We start from the raw sequence: 17,238 nt of genomic DNA, 5'->3' as shown, positions 1-17,238 counted from the left end.
CAACTTCGGAGTACACCTTACTGAACACAAACATGCGTAGGATTGGACTGCAAAACAATTGCTTGTACTCAGATAAAATATTTATGTATACACAATTCAGGTGTAAACAATTTTAAACTGCAGATCTAAACTGTGTAATAATAGTCATATTTATTTAAGGGATTTATGCCACACTGTTCAACAGGTTTCCTCGGCAGCTTACAAAAAGTTGCAAAAACAACATTTTTTTAGAGCAAAATGCCCACCATTATGATAGATAGGACATTTTTAGGGGCAGGGCTTGAGAGAACACGGAGGAAGACCATGTAGTTCAGTAAGAAGCAGGCTACGCAGTGTGAAGGCTGGTGTATAATTTTTGCCTTCCCTGCAACATAGTTCCCAAGTGTAGAGTTACACAACCATTCACTTATATGGTAGAGGACTGGAGCTAATAGACAAATACAGACATACACATCCTGGGTTTTATGTCTACAACAATATGCAGAATTGAACTTAGGCTACAGTCCTATGCGCACATTTGGGAGAAGTCACTGAAACTCTTTAGAGTTTATTTACACACTTGTATTTTTTTTATCTTGTAAAGTGCTCTGGAATCTATTTTGATGAAGTACATTAAAAATGTACATAAAAAACTGAAACAGTACTTTTGGCATAGGGATGAAGGAGAAATTTGATTCAGTTTGCATTTAAAGGTGAATCTCCCCAATTTGCATTTTCCAAACCAATATGCATGTCAAAACACAGGCATCCTTCAACATCAGCACTTCTTTGAATTTTGCAATGCAGTTCTCCAGCCAAGTTTGTATGTGCAAAAATACATATGCTAGGATCAAATGTGCATAAAATGCATATATTCATGAAAATAACATACAAAAATGCATTATGTTAGGGGACATTGCTTTGCAAAAGTGCTATATTATGCAAAATTGCATTAAAATGTGTATATTAGGAGAAATTTACACTAAAATACTGATTAATTTTCATGAGGACTTTCTTTAAAAAGCAAACTGATGTGGAGAACTAAACTGAAAAATGAGAAACTGAAAGTAACCAAAACTGAGATTCACCCATTCCTAATTTAGGGACACCTTTGTATGAGTGCTAAACCTGATCTCTTCCTAGGGTGAAATGGAAATGGACTGACTTCAAGTCGATTCCCACTTATGGCGACCCTATGAATACGGTTTTTTTTTCGTGGTAAGCATATTCAGAGGTGGTTTACCATTGCCTCCCTCTGAGGCTGAGAGGCAGTGACTGGCTCAAGGTCACCCAGTGAGCTTCATGGCTGTGTGGGGATTCAAACCCTGGTCTCCCAGTTCGTAGTCCAGCACCTTAACCACTACACCACACTAGCCAGCTGAAAAAGAGGAAAGGCTCATGTACCTTTAATAATTATTCAGAAGAGAGAATTTCAGCAGGTGTAAGTTGTCGTGACCCCAGCCTTTCAGAATCAAGCCTTCCTGTATCTGTATAGTGCCATCTAGGGTTTCATTTCTTCACTCTGCATAGAATCACCCTTAGGCTGTTACTTTATGTACACTTATTTGGGAAAAATCTCACGGAAACTCTTTAGAGTGCGTTTATCCCAAAACAGGAAGAAGTCCCACTGAGTTTGACAGAACCAACATCTGAATAAATATGCTTAGGATTGCACTGTTATTTTTTACCCATATCTTTGATGTCAAGGGTTTGCAAAGCAGTTTACAATTGTACAAAAATCTATGGAAATAAAGACATAAAAACACTGAGCAACATATAATGAACAAAACCATGCTAATCAAAACAATAATTAAAAAAGGATCAAAACCCCACAGAACAAGATCAGCTAAACCAGAACGGCATCAGGCACTGCTCAAACAGAATGATTTTTTCCCTTCTGTCTAACCAGCTCTCCAGAGTTTCAGAAAGGAGGGTTTTTTTTCTTCTCAGCACTATCTGAAGATCCTGGGGATTGAACCCGGGACCTCCTGTATGTAAGGCAGATGTTCATGGGCCATCCAATGCCCCTTCAACTTTAATACAACTATTAAAAGTGTAGGAGGCTTATTATGTTTTCCACCGGGTCATCCCAGCCTGGTCATACTTCTGCACTTCATAAAATAAAGGGAGGTAAAAAATGGCCTCTCCAATGATTGTAGCATGTGGGAAGTTTTGTGTGGGTAGAAGCCAATGTGGGCCTTTATAGGTTAAAACCAGCACTTTGAATTGAGTTTAGAGAAACACTGGGAAGCTGATTTGATCAGCTTCCATCAGCAACCTTGTTGCTGTATTCTGCCCTAATTGCAGTGTCTGTATGCTCTTCAGGGGTAGACCCATGTAAAGTACATTACAGTAGTCAAGTCTCTGATCAGTAACCAACATATGTGTAACTGTGTCAATTTAGGATATGGGAAGGTTTACATGGTGATCAGAGTTCTTCACTTTGTTCTAATTTTTGGAACCTTACTTCTAGAAGAAATAACAAATATCCACGCACACAGGCTTCAGTCCTATACACTGGAAGCAAATCCCATTGAACTCAATGGGGCCGACCTCTGAATAGGCATGTTTAGGACTGCACTGCACAACATTTGGTGTATGAAAAATTAAGATTTGCAGACTGCAAAACAAGAATCAGCAATATCTTCAGAAGCATTTTTGGAGGAATTTATCCTATGCTATACTGAACCTGGATGAACGACACCATTTGTGCATGCAGAGTTGTTGTTTTCTGTAACCAAAGGCCTTGTGCAAAAGGGACCTTTGTCTCTGTTGCCACCTGTGCTTTTATGCCATCATTTGAGACCGAGTGATTTTTCCTGCAAAAGCCAATACAAACTGCTTTTCTGTTCAACATAAAGGCTGCACGTATTAAGGCAAACTGACAGACAGGACAGATTGACTCCACAGGAAATTGAACACTAAGAGTTACTGTGACCTGTGGAGATGGCACCTATGGTTAGAAGCATTTACTGGATAAAAAATTACCAGCAAAATAATACTAACTGTTCTGAACATACTTACCAGCAAAATGTATCTTGCATGCAAGAAAACAGCACATTTTTCTCAGTCTTTAAGCAGCTACATAACAGTAATAGCTTACATTATCTGAAGTGAAAACGACAGAGTCTTATGGCACATTGAAGACTCACAAATGTACTATGATGTAAGCTTTTGTGGACATTATTCTGCACTGAATCAGATCTTGTGTTGAATCAGAATCTGGTTACACATTATGTTCATCATCACAAAGAGTCACAAATGAGCCAGGATCTGACAGTTGAGAACTGTGAAGAGCTTCATCCCAAGAGGCAAGCATAAAATACTGGAAGGGATAAAAGAACTTTCTGCTGTTTATTTTATCTCCTTGGTAGTTAATTGCGGATCAGGGTTGGGAAGGAGAGGAGCAAAGACCAATATGATTTGGGAAAATATGTCTCAAAATTACTAGGAATAAAACCATTTATCTTAATAGACTGGGGAAGAAAAAAACAGGCCTCTCTCTTTAACTTTCCATTCCAGTTCAAATTCCCAGCACGGTCTGAATTAGTACAGAGAGCTTGAAACAAGATCTCAAACTCCTTTTTTGTTCATGTAAGGAGGCACTGTAAATTCTAATCTAAACAAGCTCATCCCTTGCAAAGCTTATACTGATTTTCTTAATTAAAAGTGGACAGGGACCTTGCAATTTGTGGATCAAACAACAGTAATGCAACACTTCCTTTAAAAATGGACCCTTTTTAAAAAAAAAATCTTTTGAACAATCAGGCATGGTCCCCAGCCCCGCTCGCTGCCAAATGTAAACTAATGGGAAGAATAGAGAATAAGAGAAGCACAGAAGATACAGTAGTCTGCAATATATTTTTAAAGTTCCTTCTGATCTTTCTGGTGTTTTTATTTTTGCTTTTAGAAACCATTGCCAACAGTAGAGGTTTGGGGGCCTTTTAGGAAGCTTTCATTTTCTTGCCTCTTAACCACATAATAGGAAGAAAATTAGAGCACCACTGTACTTGCTAGACCAAACCAAGGAAAGGGGAACTTGTATTTTTGAACCTGTGGGCCTATTTTCTATAATGTTCAGCAGTGAATCACTCTTAAGTGCTTGCCCATTCATGAGTGTATGTTTTTCATGGCAAAGGTTACTAGATTGCAGGAGTACTCTTCTCAGGAGGGACTCATAATTCACAATCACCCTATTTTGACACTAAAGAAGGAAATGTGTATCAAGCAAGGGATAATAGGGAAAATGTATTAACAGTGTAACAAATATAAAAGGAAAAGCAGAGACTAGAACAATAACAACAATAATAGAAAAGTAAGACTTTTACCTTATGAAGAGGCTGGCCTATCAGTTAATGTTTGTCAGTGGATCCCTGAAATACAGTGACTGGTAGAATTTGGAGAGATATGCAGTGGTTTACCCAAAGATGTGCAGAACTTATCAGTGCTGGAAAACACGTTCAGCTGAAGAATGTTCCTGCAAGAGAACGATAGACTGTCCTGTAGGCATTGGATAGGCGGCTAAACATCAATTCTGCCCTATTCAGAAAAGTGTCAGTGGGTAGTGGGGCACTAGTCAAATACATGGTCACACCTCATACCATTAAGACTGCACATTTGATTTCAAAACTATATAAAGGCAGTTTTGCAGTTGTCCAAACTAATGTTTATGAAGCAGTCCCTATACCTATACAGAATGGGGCACCAAATATGTAGGGGCTGCCCCCTCTCCCCATTGCTTTTTGCCCTCTCCATGGACCCCCCAGCAGTGGCATTAAGAAGGAATGAAAACATTCTATGCTGTATGGTAGACATTTGTTTTATATACTAATGATACAGGTCTGATACACACTGTCAGCTGCATTTTGACAAATTTGGTCTTCATGAGTTATTTATCTTATGTTTATTTTACCCGTATTTCTAGCCACTCTTACTGGCCACCTAGACTGCTAGACTATTGAACTCTCCTAGCCTTCAGTTGAACACTATATTGACTTCTGCAGAAAGAAAGGGAAAAATAAAAGAATACTTCATTAACCACTTGTGAATCCTTTTGGTGAAGGAGGGGTGGGGTGGCAAAGATTATCTCTTTTTTTCTTTTAGTATTTTGTTTTCCAGAATTGGTATACCTTAATTAAAAAAACCTTTTTTAAAACAGGCTGCACAGTTGCTTCTGGGGGGGGGGCATATATTGTAAAGGGGGTGTTCAGATCAATTTTTTCTGTGTTTGACATGTTAGCTTCCACAAATTACTGGTGGGTTGTTGTTTTTGGAGTAATTGATATTTATTGCTCTTTGGCTGCTTGCCATGCCATCACTGGGCAGAGCTTGATGGAATGTACCCAGCCAGAGGTGGGCTTTTTTGTCCTTCCACATAGTCACTTTTTCCCCATCCTCCACTGCTTTTTTCTGTTCTGGGAATGCACACAGATATTTCTATAGTGGTGCATGCACACCTTTAAAAAAACACGCAGGAAGAGTAGAAGAGCAAATTTTACCACCCTTAAGGTGCAGGTCTAAATTTGGCTGCTGCCTAGTGGGAATTAACAGGGTGATGGGGCCACCACCACATCCACAGCACCACTGCGTGCATCAATCAGGGCGGAGGGTGAAGTGGGGGGAGGCAGGCAGATTGCTGCACCAGCCTGGAGCTGGCACAGTGATTGGGCCCAGATCAGGCCTGATGCTGTCACATAACGGCAGGGGGCCAACTCAGGATGCAACAGATCCTGGGCAGGCTCAGCCCTTCCCCAGAGCACCCTGTTTTGGGGCTTTCAAGTGGCTGCTGCCAGTAGTGATTCCACCAGCGACACTTCTGCCCACCCACATTTTCAGGAGGCAGAAGGGGAGCACTGCACCAGCAGAGTGATGCTGCTGTTACTCCACAGGTGGAGGCCAGTGGAGGCTGGCAGAGCTGGGTGGAGGGAGAAGAGGCGCTTGGATTGCTGTTAGTTATTATGTTCACAATGACTAAAATGGAGGCTTGTTCTTTTTCTTTTTTGAAGGGCGGTCTCAATATGTTTCCATTTGGTGGTGGTGGTGCATGTGTGTGTGTGTGTACGTGCACGTTTGTGTTTGAATTAATACTGCAAGAATGACATTTACCTAAGGCTTGAACAAGAGTTATAAAGAGATCTTGCACAAGACCTCTATTATTATTTTTTAAGCCTGATGTATGTAGTGTAATTGCTTTCTCCAACATAATCCCTCACATGTAATGTATGATTTTGAGCAAACTCCTCCTCCTAACTGGGTTGCTGAAATTCAAATGTGCCTTCAGCATGCAGCAGTTGGTAGAAACATGAACACTTGCATTGTTTGGGTCACCAGAAACAAATTGTCTAGGTAGGTCATGCTCAGGTGAGGAGCAAACAGAAGTATAGGTGTGGCATTAAAGGGTAGCAAGCAAAATGTCACCACAAATGTGACAAATGGCTCACCCACCTACAAAGATGTGCTAATGAGCTTCCACACCAGCAGTGATTACCTATTATACCAGGCTATTATTAGTTATTAGATTTTTCATGGTAGGAGGAAATCCAGGTTACATGTAAAAATGTATGGGCTGGCATTTTGATGACAAAAGTTGAGTGGATGTTGCAAGAAAGTATGTGCATGAGAAGCACCAGTTCTACAATAAGCTCCTGTCTGGATGTGTCCCAAGTTTACAGTTGCATGAAAATAAGTCCCATTTAAATCAGTGAGCCTGCCCTTACATCTGTATAGTTTTAAGTGTCCCACTCTTAAACATATTTACTCAAAATCAATCAAATCAAAATCAATCAAATCAAAAAATAATAAAAGGGTCACTGATCTAAATGTTCAAACCTCACATTAGAGCAACACCTTTACTAGGCTAACCAAAATGTTACAGAATAGCTTGCAGGCTTTCAGACTGCAGGAACCTCAAAAGATTGCACGCTATTTTGTAACATTTTGGTTAGCTTAACAATCAATTTTGGTTCACCTAATAAATGTTGCCCTAATTTGGATTCCGGAAATTTTCTTATGGGCCAACACGGCTACCTTTGCTTTTTTATGTGTGTATGTGCATTAAATATAAATCTAGTAAAATACCTATACTACTTTCAGGAGAGTAAGCCCCACTGCTCAGTGGAATTTACTCCTGCTCTGAGTAGACAGTTACTCAAGAAATTTCTCACCACTAAAAGTTTAAAATCCGTTTGATCAGAGATTACCAAAATGAAAGAAGTACCTGTTACACCTGTGCTGTATCCAGATTATTGTTTTACCAATGTCTGTAGGCAAGTAATGGTGTGTTCTTAAAGAAACAGCTTATTCAATAAAGAAAATGGAAAATGGACTGCCTTCACGACGATTCCGACTTGGGGCAACCCTATGAACAGGGTTTTCATGGTAAGTGGTATTCAGAGGGGGTTTACCATTGCCTTCCTCTGAGGCTGAGAGGCAGTGATTGGCCCAAGTTCACCCAGTGAGCTTCATGGCTATGTGGGGATTCGAACCCTGGTCTCCCAGGTCATAGTCCAACACTCTAACCATTACACCACACTGGCTCTCATTCAATAAAGAAGCATTGCAAAAAAAATCACAGAAATTAATATTCTTACCACAGCTACCTATGTTAGTAATTTGAAAGAAAAAAGAGAGAGCTAATACTCTTGATATTTAAAAGAATTTTCCTAACTTTCCTATTCATATTGTAGGTATTCCTAATTTTATATTTATTTTTTAAAAAATGTTTTTTTGCATGTTAACTATATGGATTAGTTATTCACCCTGAACCTCTGAATAGTTTAAAATGAGGGTGCTAGTGAGAGCTGTGATGTCCTTGTATGTTAAAACCTGTAAATATGGTAAGTGCGGGTTTCTTAAGGGATATATGGTAAGTGAATTGAATGAGAGGGGGGAGAGCATGGGCTGGAAGGCTGGAGAATGTTGGATGATGATTGGCTGAGTGTTTGAATGGCTGAAGGTATAAATGGGAGGATGACAGTTGAGAGAAGGTCAGTTGGTGAGAGTTGTTGGAGAGTCATTAGTGGAGAGTTATTTGGAGGGGTTGGTTGGCAGAGTTTTGAGGGAGGGTTGGATTATATTTGGCTGATAATTAGACAGTATATATATGACCAGAAACATAAAGAGTAACACTATATGAAACCATATGCTTGTTAAACATTCCTAAAGTAATCTTGTTATTTCCTAGTGTTATCAAATAAATACTTTTATTGGTTTACTAAAAGCCTGATCCTTGGCTGGGAATACACAGACCAGAAGGGAGGGCAGTGTAATTACCAAGGCTGAAGGGAAACTGTATCGTATGGTGGCAGCGGTGAAGGGAGATATTGTAACAACGTCAAGTATCCAGAGCAACCCAGGATTGTATGTTTTATAGACAAAGATACAAGGGGGTTGTGGACAGCAAGGGCACCCAGACACAAAGTAACAAGCTATAGAGAGACTGAGGCAAAGTCTCTAGTCTAGCAGTATTGTTTAAAGGGAGTGACTGGTGATGCCGCCTAGCAGTGGGATCTTGTGAGATCTGTGCTAGAGCGGAGTGAGAAAAAATAAAAATGATGATCCTGACTGGTGGTGTCCTAAGGTGGTGCCTAGTGAAAGGCGGTAGCCACAAGCAGGTGGGAACCTGACAGGGGGAGCCAAAGGTGGGAATGTCACAAGAGCAACCTTAATTTTTTGGGGGCGGGGGTAAACTTTTTTAAAAAACATATTTCCCATTGTCGAGGTTTTTACTCCCTAAGTGTACAGGATGCAGGGTCCATGAGAGCACCCTTTAATCCCCCACTTGGGAAAGCTTTTCTCTGCCCCTCCTGTGTTGTGATTTTGTTGCCTTATATTGTTTTGTTTGCTGCTCACAGCATTGTATTGTATTCTGTTGTACATTTTGTTGATTTAATATGTTGTTCACCAGCTTGGAGGCCTTTGGGCTGAAAAGCAATATCTAAATAAATTGTAATAATAACAATAATTGATAAAAAAAAATTGGGAGACGATGTTTATTTATCAGACATACCTTTCTTCCAACATGGAGCTGACACCCAAAGTGGCTTTTACTCTCACCACAGGTGACTAAGCAAGCGGCTATTGACAAGCCTTTTTAAAGACAGAACAATCTGTGTTTAAGGTGCTTCTAGATCCCCCACAACAGCAGGCAGGGCCACCAACAGGCTTGTGACCCAGACAGGATCCTATGCAGATACCAGTTTATGAACTAGTGCTTCTGTATGTGTTCTTGGGGGGTGGGAGTGACATGGGGTTGGCTACTGAAATTTGTGCAACTAGAGCAGCAGCTTGAGAAAGGATTGCTATGATCAGGTCCACCTCTCATACTGAGGCACTAGTGCATACCTCTATGTAATTCCAAGCCGGCACACATTAAGTCATATGGGACAAAGAAAACAGGCTGCAGTCTTGGACATAGCTGAATGGAGAGGTACCTACCATCCCCAGACAATGAGCTCGGGGGGGGGGAGGGGAATGGACAGACACACAGGTTTAACCTTTGTTCCAGCAGAGTCCAAATGCATACCTTTAACTTTATCCCCCAATTAATTTTAATGGAGATTAATACAGTGCTGTGGTGGGAGTGGGACAAACCTGCCCTTTTCTCCAAACACTGGATGGTTTTATCCCCACTGACAGGAAACTTGTGCAAGGGGGTTCATAGGCACATCCCAAACTCCTTTAACAGATTCCCTACAATAAGGAATATTAGCTCCTATCATAATATATTTCTCTAGTCAGTTAATCAAATTCAGTTTGAAATGCCCCAAAATTTCAGGGTGGGGAATCTATGAAATGGAACATCATCCTACCACCAAATATTGAAAATGATGGAGAACTGTATTCCTTGGATGAGCGTTGTCAGTAAAGCTACTACTACAGCTGTCAGAGAGAGTGACAGGAGTGAAGGATATCCATACAACTGACACTGAGATTATGGTGGCATGACCCCAGCTAGCTGAAATATAAAATCAACCTGAAAATGCCTTTATATATTCCGCTGTCAACCTGCTTTTAAACAACGTGGGTTGTCTCCCAACATAACAAATGGTAGTCAGCCTAGTTTTCCTTATAAGCACTGGCAACATAATCCGAGGAGTAGTCCCTATTGCTGACACAGATGAACTGCCCAACCTCTTCTCTGATGAGAAACAAGAGGTTTTTTTAAAAAAAGTTTGATTATTTCCATGAGACAAAGCTGTTTTCAATGTAATGAAGCCGGGGGGGGGGGCTGGATTGAGCGAGGAAGAAGAGGAAACTGTCCTGCTTAAGATCCTAATAATTATACTGAACATCTTGGAAAGGGGGATTAGGGTTGTGTGTCTGTTTGTACTGTGTTAAAAAATTCCCTTCCCTGGAGAATCTTTGGTCCTGTAGATGTCTCTGCACAAGAACTCCCACCATTCCCTGACCGTTGGCCATGCTGACTAGGGATAATTGGAGTTGAAGTCTAACAACATCTGCAGGACCAGAGATTCACCGTGCCTGACAAAGACCATGCAAGAGTGAAGTGAGATCATTCCTGCTGTGGTGCTTCAAAGACCTGTAAATCTCTTTTGTCCAGAGAAGACAATGGGATTAAAAAAGTAAGAGTTTACAGCATGGGCAACTATGGCTCTGTCTTCTTTGTATAAAACGCCCAGTCAAAAGCAGGGGCAGGGCACATTGTGGAAATGCTGTTTTGGTCCTTATCGAGAATGGTCTCCCGAGAGCAGCGACTCTCCCTGATTTCTTTTTTCAGATAAGGCTGCTGGAACTTGGGAGATGAGAAACAGCTTCCTGATGCAACAATTACCTGTCAGATCTTGGTACTCTAAGCAAGCGCAATTGAGCACGTCCAATAACAGCAACCGCACCCCCTGTGTGCTTTTGTTGCCACTTACTTGGGAGTCACACCTTTGAATTCAGTGGGATTTACTTCCGAGTGAGTGATCGTGTTGTCCGATTTAGAGCAGAACATCCTATCAGGACCAACATTTGCTGGGGAAACTGCCTCTGACAAGTCCTGCACATTGTAATGATGCAAACTTTCAATCGGAGCTCTGATAGGGATCATTTTCTCCTTCCAGTTTAGGTGATCAGTGTGTAGACGACAGACTGCAATTCCCAAATTGCACTGTTCGAGTAGGGCCCCACTTATGACAATTCCCAGAATGCACTGCTCTTCCTCCCTGCAAGAGGCTGTAGACAGCCGGTAGGTGGGTGGTAGCTACACTTAGCCGCGTAGCGCACTGGTAATTGCAGTCTCCTTTTCCTAGTGAATGCTGTATCTGACTGGGAGACGTTAGTAAGATTCTGACCCTGATTCTTTCTTTCGACCCGTTTATTTTTAACAAAAAATTAGTGAAGCAGCCTCGTCCCAGACCCCAGAGCAAACTGGGCATCCGTTGACAGCTTGAGGGTGTATCTACGTCATTCCCCCTCACCCGCCTGTTTCTCGCTACACGCATGCGCTTTCCTCCACGCTCCAATCACTCGGCACACGGGGTATGACTGATCGGTGCCGTGGCTCATTTCGGCGCATGCGCGTTCCGTCAGGTGATGCTGACCTGTGTCTTGAGGGACTCGCTTTGGGACTCACCCTCTTATTGGAAGCTATTATCTTCCCCCAGCGGCTTCCCGCCCTTTGTGAAGAAGCGTCTCGGAACAAAGTGCTTGGCTACGGCGGCAACAACTTGAACGGAGTAAAGCCCCAGTGACAGTTCAGCACGGCCTTCGGGACCTCCGGCAGGGTGAGCCCCACCCGCTTCCTCCAGCCGAAGGAGCGGTGCCTCTAGGAGACTGGGCCCGGGAGGAGCTTCGGCTGCCTGTGCTGACATCAGAAGTGGAGAGGGAGTAACGGTCAGCACAGCCCGTGACCGAAGGGGGAGGGGGCGCGTGCGCGGGGGGCGAAGGAGGGAGGAGCCGCGAAGGGGACAACGCCCGGGAGCCACACCTTCGCCGGCGCGCGGCGCCCGCCTGCTTTTCTCAAGACTGGCAAAAGCTTGGCCTTTGGTCTTCTCTCCGTGATTCTCTGGGCCTTTGTTTCCAGATGAGCAACCGCGTTGGTGTGTCACGGCAAAGTCAACGACGAAGAGTCCTGTGGCACTTCGACAGATAGCTCATTTTAGTGTGGCGTAAGCTTTCGTGGACAATAGTCCACCTCGGATTATGCTATGACAAAATTCTTTAAGGCGCCACAAGAGTCTTGGTTGATTTTGCTACAACAGGTTAACAGAGTTTACCCATCTGAAAGCAAATAGATGTATTATGGCATAAGCTTGGTATGAACTGAAGTCCACTTCAGTCGGGTGTTACTTCATGATGAAGTGCGCTTTACTTCAGGAAAGCTTCTGTGCCTTTTTAACACAAGGATGGAGAACCTTGGCCCTCCAGACGTTGCACTACAACTTCCATCATCCCTGACTGTAGACTATGAAGATGGGTTGGTGGAAGGTGGCATCCAGCAACATATTGAGGTCCACAGGTTTCCCACCCATTTAAAGATGAGACAAACATGCTCCGAGCTGCTTGATGCCAGTGGGTTTGCATTAGGGTTGCCAGGTTCAGGGCCTGAGACTGATCCTGTATCTTTAGGAGAAGGGAAAGTCAGACAAGTGCAGATGTTCTTGCAACACTGTAATGGGAAAAACCACAAGGTGGAATTCTCCCTTTCCCCTGCACAACTTCTAAAGATACAGAAGACCTCTTGGACAACCAAGAAGTCTTCTGTATCTTTAAAAGTTGTGCAGGAGAAAGGCAGAATTCCACTCTGTGGTTTTTCCCATTACAGTGTTGCAAAAACACCTGCACTTGTCTGACTTTCCCTTCTCCTAAAGATACAGGATCAGTCTCAGGCCCTGAACCTGGCAACCCTACCTCCAGATGTTGCTGGTCTGCAGTCCCCAACATCCCTGACCATTGGGCATGATAGCTGAGGATGGTGGACATTTGAGTCCAGCAACATCTGAAGGGCCACAGGTTCCCCATCCCTCCTTCAGACTTTGCAATGCAATGCATAAGCAATAATGCAAACATTGAGTCTGATTTGGGTACAAAATACATGACTCAAGGTGTGTCCTGGTCTTGCATATGATCTTAGACTTGTATTATTTATTTATTTATTATTTTATTTTATTTATAGACCGCCCATAGCGAATAGCTCTCTGGGTGGTGAACAGCAGAGTTAATACAAAGTTACAATAAAACATACAAAATCACAACAAAGTAGAATAAAAACATTAAATATAAAACATGAACGTTAAAATGCCTGGGAGTATAACCAGGTCTTAACCTGGTGCCTAAAAGAAAGTACCGTAGGCGCCAGGCGTATCTCCTCAGGTAAGCTGTTCCATAGTTCGGGGGCCACCACAGAAAAGGCCCTAGATCTAATAACAATCCTCCGGGCATCCTGATGGGTTGGTACCCGGAGAAGGGCCTTAGATACTGAACGAAGTGAACGGGTAGGTATATACACAGGAGTTAATTTATGGTAGATTTACATAAGGACCTTTCCTTATAATTGCGTATATAATAATTAATTTGACAGGATTCTTATCATGTCTGATAAAAGTGAGCTGAAGGCTGAGTTGGAACGTAAGAAACAACGTTTGGCCCAAATCAGAGAGGAAAAGAAGAGAAAAGAGGAAGAACGAAAGAAAAAGGAAGTAAGCACTTCTCAAATTACATACGAGAAAATTATTTGTCCTATGTTGCAACCTGAATTACTATCAAAAAGGAATATTGAAAAGCAGATAATTTCATAAAGAACTTGTTTGATTTTATGTGTATTCATTGGCTGGTTTCAGATAGCCATATCTTAGTTTATTAAGCTGAGATACAAATGAGCTTCATGAACCTTCATGCAACTAACTGCTTCGCTATTCCCTTTGTGTGAAGAGGCCGAGGTGTCATTTAGACTTGCACATGCTCATGTGGCTTAGCGTTTACGTACGAACCAAGTGTGTGTGTTCATTCTCTTTATTGGATAATCTTTAAAATGTGTGCTTAGTAAAATGGATATCATCCAATAACTATATAGTTGGTGAATGAAAGATGATAGCACTTTGAGTGAAGTAGAAACTCTCAGCATCTGTGCTGTCACCATGAAGCTTGGCTTATACTCCAAGCAAATAGTCTTATTTCTGTGCTGCTCACAGATTGCGGCAGTAGCAAACATAGCAAAACCTATCAAATTTTCTTAAGACTTTAAGACAACATCTAAAATCACCTTAGATAAATATTCTGGTTTAATCTAAGGTGATTTAAAAGAAATGTTTAGCAAAAGTTGTAAATGAACATCTTGTCTTAAGATTTTTCTTTATTGGTAGGATGAAAGCCAAGATGGTTTGGTGGTTGGAGTGTTTGGCTAGAACCAGGAAGACCCAGATTTAAACTCCTGTTCATCCCTGAAGGTCACTTGACTGACTGAGCCAGACTTCCTTTCAGTCTTAACGGTAGAGGCACACTTACTCTTGTGTCGGTTCCAGTGCATCTCCATCTCTGTTTTCTGAGAATAGGGGCACACGACACCAGTCAAATTCTGCCCCCTTTTACTCTAAAACCCGGTAGGATCAGCTCCAGTGCATTTTTTTTAATTCAGTTGCAGACAGATTTCACAACTGATTGGTAGATCAGCTCATTGCCCCTCCAGATGTGGCCAATGGAAATGCTTTGCTGTAGGCTGAGGCAGAGACAGTGATTGGCCCAGTGCTTTGCTGTGGGTGGTCCTGAAAAATCTGAGTTTAGCAGTGGGGAAGTGTCCAGTCAAGGGCAGTTGCTTCAAAACAGCCAAAAAAACATTCTTGCTGCTTTTGAAGCAATTAGTGTGCCTACAGCCTAACTTTCCTCACAGGGTAGTTATAAGGATAAAAGGAAGGAGAGAGTGACATATGCCACTTTGAGCTCCTTGGAGGAAGGTGGGTTATATATGTAATATATAAAAATAATAGTGTAGTGCCATTTTAGCTGCTCTCTGGACTTTAAATACAGTACATATCTGTGGTTACAGAAAAGTAGCTGGCTGTTTTCTGATGGTCCAATTTGATGCAACTTATTCTTTGATAAAATATTTGATACCATGGATTGTAAAATTTACATAAATTCCTGGAATGCAAAGGCTAATGCTGATATCTTTAAATTATTGACTAATGTTAAGTTCTGTTGCTGAATGATCTATGGGAGATTGGGAATGAACCCATTTAAATATGGTCCTTTTTCTTCTCGATCAGGCATTTAAAAAAAGAAGTCAATATCCAGAAATCACTGGTGGGGGGTATTTTAATCTCAAATAATTTATCTATTACTGATATCAGAATGCTGAAAAGGGCTCAGAGGGAGAATGAACTGAGAAGTTGCTGAGCAAGTTCATTAGCAAATTTGATATTGTATACACTTAGTTTGAACAAAGACCATGGCTAGTTGTTTCACTGTAAAGTGCTAATTGTTCTCTCATGCTGTCATAATGATGTAACTCCTATAACTCATGCAGCTTGAACAGTTTTTGTTTGGAGATGGGTGTTCTTGGATCCCAGTCACCTCATTGGACTTTTCATCTGGACTTTTTGGCTTCAGTGGGTGTTAAGGAGATCCCTGCTGGATCAGACCAAAAGCCTATCCAGACCAGCACCCTGTTTCCCACAGTGGACAACCAAATACCTGTGGGAAGTCAACAAGCAGGATATGAGGACAATTGCACTCTACTATTGTTCCCCAGCAACTGGAATTCAGTAATATGCTGCTTCTGATCCATTGCAATCCTTATCCTCCATGAATTTGTCAAATCCTCTTTTAAAGCTCCTACTGGGAGGAAGGGTGGGATATATAAATCTAACAAATAATTAAATAAATAATAAAATAAAGCTGCCTACTTTGGCAGCCACCACCATTTCTTGTGATAATGAACTCCACATTTAACTATGCATTGTATGAGGAAATGCTTCTTGTCTCGCTGAATCTCTGACCATTCAGATGATCCTGGCTTCTAGTGTATGAGAGAGAGCAAAAAGCTTCTCTGTATATATTTTCTCCATCCCATACATAATTTTATACACTTCTGTCATGTACCCTCATTACTCATCTTTTTCATATACTGTGTAAAGTATTTATACAGTATTGTATAATATCATTACAATTTGGCAGTTTTATTTTTGGCCCTTAGCATAGAATTCACCTTTTTAACAGCTGCTACACCCTGGGTTGATATTTTCATTGAGCTAACCACTATGACTCCAAGATCTCTCTCCTAGCCAGTCACCACCAGATTAGACCCCATTAAGTGTATGTTTGAAGTTAGGGATTTTTGCCCCACTGTACACCACTTGACACTTGCTAGCATTGAACTGTATTTGCCATTTTATTGCGCTTTCACTCAGTTTGGAGAGAGCTGTGTCCCCCTGGCATTGACTGGTCTTAGGGTAGACCCTAGGATTATTTGTTGGTCTTAGGCTCATTACTGTAGCAACTTGCTTAAATTCCTGCCCCCTTGCACTGCACTGTGACGAAGAAATGACTGGAACAGGCACAATTCTTCATGTTCTCTTCCTCCCCCCCCCCGGCTTCCCTCATGCAAGGCTATTACAGAGAGGTCTATGTTGTGCAGCCCATAAGGCAAGTGTGGGGAACCTTTGGCCCTTCAGATGTTGCTGAACTACAACTCCCTCAGCCCCAGCAAACAAAGCCAGTGATCAGGGATGCTGGAGGTTGTAGTTCAGCAACATCTGAAGGGACAAAGGTTCCCCATACGTGTCATAAGGTAAGACTCTTTCTCTGTGAAATGTAGATGGAATTCTTATCTGTATCTGCACTTCTATGGAATTAAATAATATTTTCCTTTAAAAACTTCCTTGTACGTAAAGCAAGTGGTATGTGAACGTATGCACTGCCATATAAATTTTGTTTAACAATAATTCTAGACTGATCAAAAGAAAGAAGCTCTTCCTGTACAAGATGAGTCTGACCTTGAAAAGAAGAGACGGGAAGCTGAAGCCTTGCTTCAAAGCATGGGTTTAACGCCAGATGCTCCTATGGGTAAGATTTATGAAAAAATGTATCATGTAAAACCTCCACAATCTGTATGGCGCTAATATTAGCATGGAAATTGAGTTACTCATGCTTGCATCTGTTGTATATTCATTATTGCCACAATTTATCCTGTGAAACTTCATCTTATTACATATATTGCATTTTAAATATGCCCAGATGCAGATCAATATAGTTTGATATTTTATTGTGAAAATATTTGATGCATAATATGAGTTCTAAAACTGTTAAAACTAAATGCCT

General features: G+C 41.5%; 1 protein-coding gene and 1 long non-coding RNA gene across 4 annotated transcripts in view; one reads left to right on the top strand and one right to left on the bottom strand.

The window, feature by feature from the left end:
• The window catches only part of LOC133376413 (uncharacterized), a 52,566-nt gene extending 41,471 nt beyond the window's left edge, over nt 1-11,095 (bottom strand). Inside the window, exons 1-2 of the long non-coding RNA XR_009760474.1 lie at nt 10,860-11,095; nt 4,308-4,456 (exon numbers count right to left, since the gene is read on the bottom strand). This is a non-coding gene — a long non-coding RNA (uncharacterized LOC133376413). The remainder of the gene's footprint in view (nt 1-4,307; nt 4,457-10,859) is intronic.
• A 309-nt stretch (nt 11,096-11,404) lies between these two features.
• DYNC1I2 (dynein cytoplasmic 1 intermediate chain 2) overlaps nt 11,405-17,238 on the top strand; it is a 44,514-nt gene continuing 38,680 nt past the window's right edge. Inside the window, exons 1-3 of one of the 3 annotated variants that reach the window (XM_061608501.1) lie at nt 11,405-11,708; nt 13,505-13,622; nt 16,869-16,983. In XM_061608501.1, coding sequence (XP_061464485.1) covers nt 13,515-13,622; nt 16,869-16,983 — 223 coding nt within the window. In that variant the 5' untranslated portion in view covers nt 11,405-11,708; nt 13,505-13,514. The other 2 variants (XM_061608499.1, XM_061608500.1) reach the window with 2 other exon arrangements.

This window comes from Rhineura floridana, chromosome 2, assembly GCF_030035675.1.
Source record: "Rhineura floridana isolate rRhiFlo1 chromosome 2, rRhiFlo1.hap2, whole genome shotgun sequence".
Taxonomy (NCBI): Eukaryota; Metazoa; Chordata; class Lepidosauria; order Squamata; family Rhineuridae; genus Rhineura; species Rhineura floridana.
The sequence above is the reverse complement of the archived record's forward strand: the minus strand, read 5'-3'. Positions and strand labels throughout refer to the sequence as shown.